The 6,000-nt window shown below is 45.8% G+C and overlaps 1 protein-coding gene across 1 annotated transcript in view; it reads left to right on the top strand.

Annotated features, from left to right (window-relative positions):
• Window positions 1-6,000, top strand: part of atrn (attractin) — a 154,134-nt gene that overhangs the window by 99,913 nt on the left and 48,221 nt on the right. The window contains exon 26 of the mRNA XM_080012760.1: window positions 5,559-5,637. Coding sequence (XP_079868886.1) covers window positions 5,559-5,637 — 79 coding nt within the window. The remainder of the gene's footprint in view (window positions 1-5,558; window positions 5,638-6,000) is intronic.

Genomic DNA, 6,000 nt, shown 5'->3' with positions numbered 1-6,000 from the left:
AAAGAAGAAGTTATCCTGCATGCCTTATATTGCACTTTAATTTATCAATTGAGTTTTGAATATTTAATATATTTCAAGATTTTATTGAAACATTGGACATCTTATGTGGTTTTCATTTAAGACCATGGGCAAAAGTTCCTTTAAGTGTTTTACAGAATAAATGGGAAACAAAGTTATATTTGTCTTCCTTTATTTATCTTTATTTTTTTCTCATCCAAAAAACGATCCGATCCGTGGCTCAAAAACGGTCCGAACCATGAGTTTTGTGATCGGTTGCAGTAGCAGCCTCCACTGAGCCTCCTCTCCCAGCCTTTCAGTCCGTGGAGCCGCCGCCCTCAGACCCGGGGTCAACCATCCGCGTGATTGGAGCTAATGAGCGAGGACGGTATTGATTGAAGGATTGGTGAGCTGCGATCCTTAACATCCAGGAAGTGGTTTGAGCCAAAAGATGGAGCAGGAGTGGCGGCCTGCGAGGAACAAAGGTGTGATGGAGTGGTCTGAAAAGAGGAGGGAGAGAGAGACGGGCGGTCTCACATTGCGGTCTCTTTCTATCCACGTCGTTCTCGCTCTTTCACTTTTTCGCTCTCTCCTTTTCACTATTTCTCTTTAAGAAGAAGAAGAAGAAAAATAATCTTTAATTATCACACAACACATTCACACACACACATGCACATGCTTTGGATGGTGGCCGGTGAAATGAGGCCTCTCCATTTAACCCATCCTGGCTTGTCCTTCCTTCGGGGGGCAGCCAGGAGCAGTGGGCAGCGTTCGTGGACGCGCCCGGGGACCTGGTGACGAGTGTCCATCGCTGGTCAGACCATGATGTGTGCATGTTTTTGGTGGGGGTCCTTACTGACGTGAGGTGGAGGAAACCCCATGTGAACACGGGGAGAACATACAACTCCACACGGAAAGGCTCCTATTTGGGTGATAACCCACCGGAGCACGGTGCCAACAGCGCCCCAGGCGGGAATCTGACCCAGGACTTTCTTGCTGTGAGGCAGCAGTGCAATGCACTGCTTTGTGTTCTCCTCTGTCACTCTGTTTTTTACCATCTGTCGCTCTCTTTTCTCTCTTTGCCTCTCTCTCTCACGGTCACTGCGCCCATTGCTTTGTTATCCATTCCTCTCATCTTTCTCCCTCTTTCATTCACTCTCTCCGTCATGCAATCTTCCCCCTTCAGCTGCTTCCCGTCCTTTTCTTTGCCTTGATCTTTCTCCCGTTCGCGCTCCCATTTCTGACCGTCTGTCTCTCTCTCCCCCTCCCCCCATCCATTCCTCCTGGGGCCGAGAGGAGGATGTCCTTTGGGGGGGGGTGATCGGCTCCGAGCAGGAAGCCCGATCAATAAGACGATTGAACCGATGATCCCGTTCAGAGTCCACCTCTCCCCGCAGAGAGGAGCCGATTTATATATTTTTTTAACGCTTTAAAGTTCAGCCCCCCTGGAGTGCTGGAGGGGTCCGGACTGAATGGGAAAAGATGTGCATGCGCTCAGAAAGAGAGAATTGGATAAGAGGTTATTGTGTGGATCGGAGCTTTCAAACTCACGGCACTTGGGGGCCACTGGCCAGTTTGTCTGCTCCTGGGGACCGCGGTGAACATCAAGGGAAAAACAAGCATTTTGTTTTTTACTTTGTGCATTTGTGAATTGCCTAATTCTGTCGGATGAAATATAGACACCATTAAAAATATTTGCTATATTCCGAAATCATTAAGTTAAATGATTTGGCTTAATTAAGCTTCAGCCACAACATTAAAACCACTAATATTGTGTAGCTCCCCCTCGTGTCCCCAAACAGCTGTGAGGTGGAGGCAGTGACTCCACCAGACTCTGAAGGTGTCCTGTGGTATCTGGCACCAAGACGTTAGCAGCAGATCCTTTAAGTCCTGCAAGTTGGAGGTGGGGCCCCCATGGATCAGGCTTGTTGTTCCAGCACAACCCACAGATGCTCCATGGGATCGGACCCTAACCCCACCCATCCACATGATGGAGAAGAAAAGGTGATTCATCAGACCTCCACCTTCTTCTATCGCTCCATGGTCCAGTTGTGATGCTCACGTGTCCATTGTAGGTGCTTTCAGGGGTGGACAGGGGTCAGCATGGACACTGTGAGCTCCCATACGCAGCAAGCTGCCATGCACTGTGTGTTCTACACCTTTCTATCATAGCAACATCCACCTTTTCACCCCTTTGTGCTGCAGTAGTTCTACTGTGGCATCGAACCAGGCAGACTAGACCTGGCTCCCCACGTGCATCATATAACAGTGATGATATATAACAGTGTATATATATAATATTATTCAACAGTATATAATAATATATGCCACCCCTTGACAGGTGCCACTGGTTTTGATGTTGTGGCTGGTGGGTGTATACAGTAGAGACAAGAGGCTCAGAAGAAGGTGCAAGAGATCAAGGGTTTATTGCAAAAAAAAAAAAACAGGCCAGGGTCAAAACCAGGAGATCAGTCCGTACAGCTAACAATCCAAAAGGAGCAGGCGGAGGAGTAAGACCAGAATCCAGACGGTGGGAACTTGATCAGGACCAAGCAGGCAAGGACCCCTCGAGGGTGAACCGGACCTGTGTATACATAGACGGACCTAGACCGACCTGTTGTCACCATGCTGTGATGTCACAGCGCTGACTGGGGGAAGCCCATTGGGAGGCAGAACTCTAGGGAAGACCAAGAAATACAGGCTAAATAAAAAGGATAATAAAACAGAATAAACTAATTACAAAACAGAATAAACTAATAACAAAACAGGCCAAGGCCATGACACGTTACAAAAGTCTGGAAAAAACAAATGTAACTATACATTAATAGCCAACGATATAAATACCACCATAGTAAGGGATGAATTGAAATACTGAATTTCTTTATTTTGCTGAATTTGTTGAGTGAAGTATTTTTTATAATGCACATCAGATTGTGAAGTGAAAAGTTGGCAGCACTCCTCATTATGTACGACATGTGGGTGTATTGATGTAGAATGGTCTGACGGACATGGGACTGAATGGATATAGAATTAAATCATGATGGTTTGGATGGAGAACCTCCACCCAGACCTGCTAATCAACATACTCATACAGCTACATTTACTGTTCGACATGTATTCAAGTTTAAAATGGAGAAATCATTGGACTTGGCAAATCATTTATTAAATCATTTTACTTGTCGAAGCGTCATCGTTTCGGCGCCAAGCTCTGGAAGTGATGACCTCAATCATTTTAATTTGGGTCATTTGAATCATTTTACGAAGCCTCCAGATGAGACAACACATGAACACCAAGCGACCGGAACACTAACAGCAAATCAATCACAGAAGTGAGAAAACCTGACATTATTAACTATGAAGTGGATCCATACGAACCGTGGAGTTGTTTGGAAATGTAGTACAAGTGGTTGTAGATGGAGGCAGGCTGATGTTGAGTCATGTTTGTTTTTTCATCTCCCACTGCACGTCCTGCGCTTTCAGTCAGACTCTGTCGTTGCAGGACCAAGGCCGTGTTTAGCTGCGGGGAACCTTTAGTTTCAATTGTATTATCTTCCTCCCTCACACACTCCAGAGCAGGGCAAAATAATGTATTCATAGGCTCTTATTAAAGTGCAAATCCGTAAGATTATTTAATAAAAAAAAAAAAAATACAAATGTTAAATAAATCCAATATTTGGACCTTTTTTTTTTTAAGCTGGTACCTTTTGAAGAAACAGTCATTCAACCTACAGTCTTTGTGTGCTCTATGTGCTGTTTCCATTGTTGGTGGCGGGGTCCGCCGCACGGCCCAAGTCGAAGGCGGCTGCAGTGAATCGACTGAAGCAGCGTAGCAAGTTGTGGTCAGTAAACTGTCTGTACGGGTGAACATTCAGAAAAAAAATACAAAAACTATCTCCACCACCTCCAGTGACCCAGAAAACCACGAGGAAATCAATGGATCAGAAGAAGGAAAAATTCGGGAGAAAAGAAAGTGACGTCTCAGAGCAAGGACGAGGGGAGGTTCAGAAAATACAAAAACCTTGCAGTTTTGAATGAAATTCTGGGGCCACCCAACACAGACAATCTGATGGATTACCACTTTAAAGCAATCAAATGAATGAGTCAGGGAGTGGTCACCTGTTGTAACCTGTGTGTGGTTTGTGTTGGTTCAACAACTGCTTCTTGTAAGGATGGATCTTGTTATCCAGGACGTTGCTGCATGATCCAGTGTGAAATGATCGTCATTGGCAGAAAAGAGTCCCTTCAAACCCGTCCCCTAATGACGTCAACCATCTGGTGTACCTGAACCTTCAATTCTAACGCTCATTTGTTGAAATGTAGAGATGACAGCTGGTGAAACAGCACTTCTCCACTGCAGGACGCCGGGGAAACAAGCAATCCAACATTAGATAACACAATAAATGGTAAAATCCAAAAAAAAGAAAAATGTTGAGTGAAGAATGCGATGTCTGAATGAACACAGGATTAGAATACGTGTATTTTAGTTAATTCATCCATAATCTCTGGTAGGAAGACAAAATGTCAAACCGGACATGAGAGGAATTTAAAATACAACTTATTCTAATTTCAGGCTTTGGTCTGTTTTCCTGCCGTGGCCAGAGTAACACTGCGGTGGTGTGTGTGTGTGTGTGTGTGTGTGTGTGTGTGTGTGTGTGTGTGTGTGTGTGTGTGTGTGTGTGTGTGTGTGTGTGTGTGTGTGTGTGTGTGTGTGTGTGTGTGTGAATGTGTATATGTATACACTCAAAGGTGCTATGTGGTGTTATGAAACAGGAAGCACACAGGTGGGAGCAGCATGTTGACTTCCTCTCTCACATCGCCCGTCAGACCCAAACACGCTTTAAAAGCCACCTGTCAGACGGGAGAAATCAATATCTGTTGCTTTTTAAATGTATTTATACAGGGTGGGTGGACAGCAACTATATACAGCAAGTCCCTGTTTGACATTCATGCAGTTCCACCCCACCCAGCATCGAGAACACACTGAATCAATAACACACTGTGCTTCAGATCAAGACGGTTTGAAAACAATTACTGGACCAATAGTATTTAGCTCCCTGTTGTCGCCGGCAGATTTCAATTCCGGCCCAAGTCCGAGCTCCTTAGGCCTCACATCCCTGTCTGCACCGTACAGCTCGAGAAAAGCTTCCAGAACAGTGAGTGTGGAGGTCGCTGTGAGGTTGTGCCTCAGGAGCCGGTGACGAGAGTGAAATCACAACTGAAGCCAGAAGCACGAGCAGCTTTCTCAAGCGTCCCCAACCCTCTATTTATGAAGCCAAAAAGAAAAAATCATCCCTTTCCAATCACGCACACTCTGACAACCGTGGCATTAAACCAGGAAAACATCTACATTACATTACACAACTTCCTTTTTAAATTGCTTTTTAAATCTCTTTTCCCTGTTTCAGAAAAATGTGACTTTCAAACGTTATTAGAAAAGCACACATCCAATGATGGAATGTTCCTCCACATCAGATCCAGATCAGATTCCAGATCAGATTCCAGATCAGTCCTCTCTTGGCCGTGCTGACCCCGGGCCGCGCCCTCTCCCTGTTTGTCCACAGCTGCTTCCTGTCTCTGCTCCTGGTGGCCGCTGTGGTCTGGAAGATCAAACAGAGCTGCTGGGCGTCACGGCGACGAGAGGTAAGCTCCGCCCACAGAGGCAGGAGGTGTCAAAAGCGGTGTGTGTGTGTGTGTGTGTGTGTGTGTGTGTGTGTGTGTGTGTGTGTGTGTGTGTGTGTGTGTGTGTGTGTGTGTGTGTGTGTGTGTGTGTGTGAAGAAAATCAGACTTTTGAGGAGGCTGAATGAAGCTTTATTAACAAGGAGCACACACGCACGCACATGCACGCAAACACACACACACACACACACACACATACACAAACACATGCAGCCAAACACACGCACCCGTGAACGGAGCTGCTGTGATGAGGCTGCTGCTGATTGGCTGGTTCGTCTGACTACAGAAGTCACATAGATTGAAGGACTCGCAGGCGCGTCTCCGAG

The sequence above is a fragment of the Zeus faber genome (assembly GCF_960531495.2).
Source record: "Zeus faber genome assembly, chromosome: 13".
Taxonomy (NCBI): Eukaryota; Metazoa; Chordata; class Actinopteri; order Zeiformes; family Zeidae; genus Zeus; species Zeus faber.
This window is presented reverse-complemented; position numbering and strand designations above follow the sequence as displayed.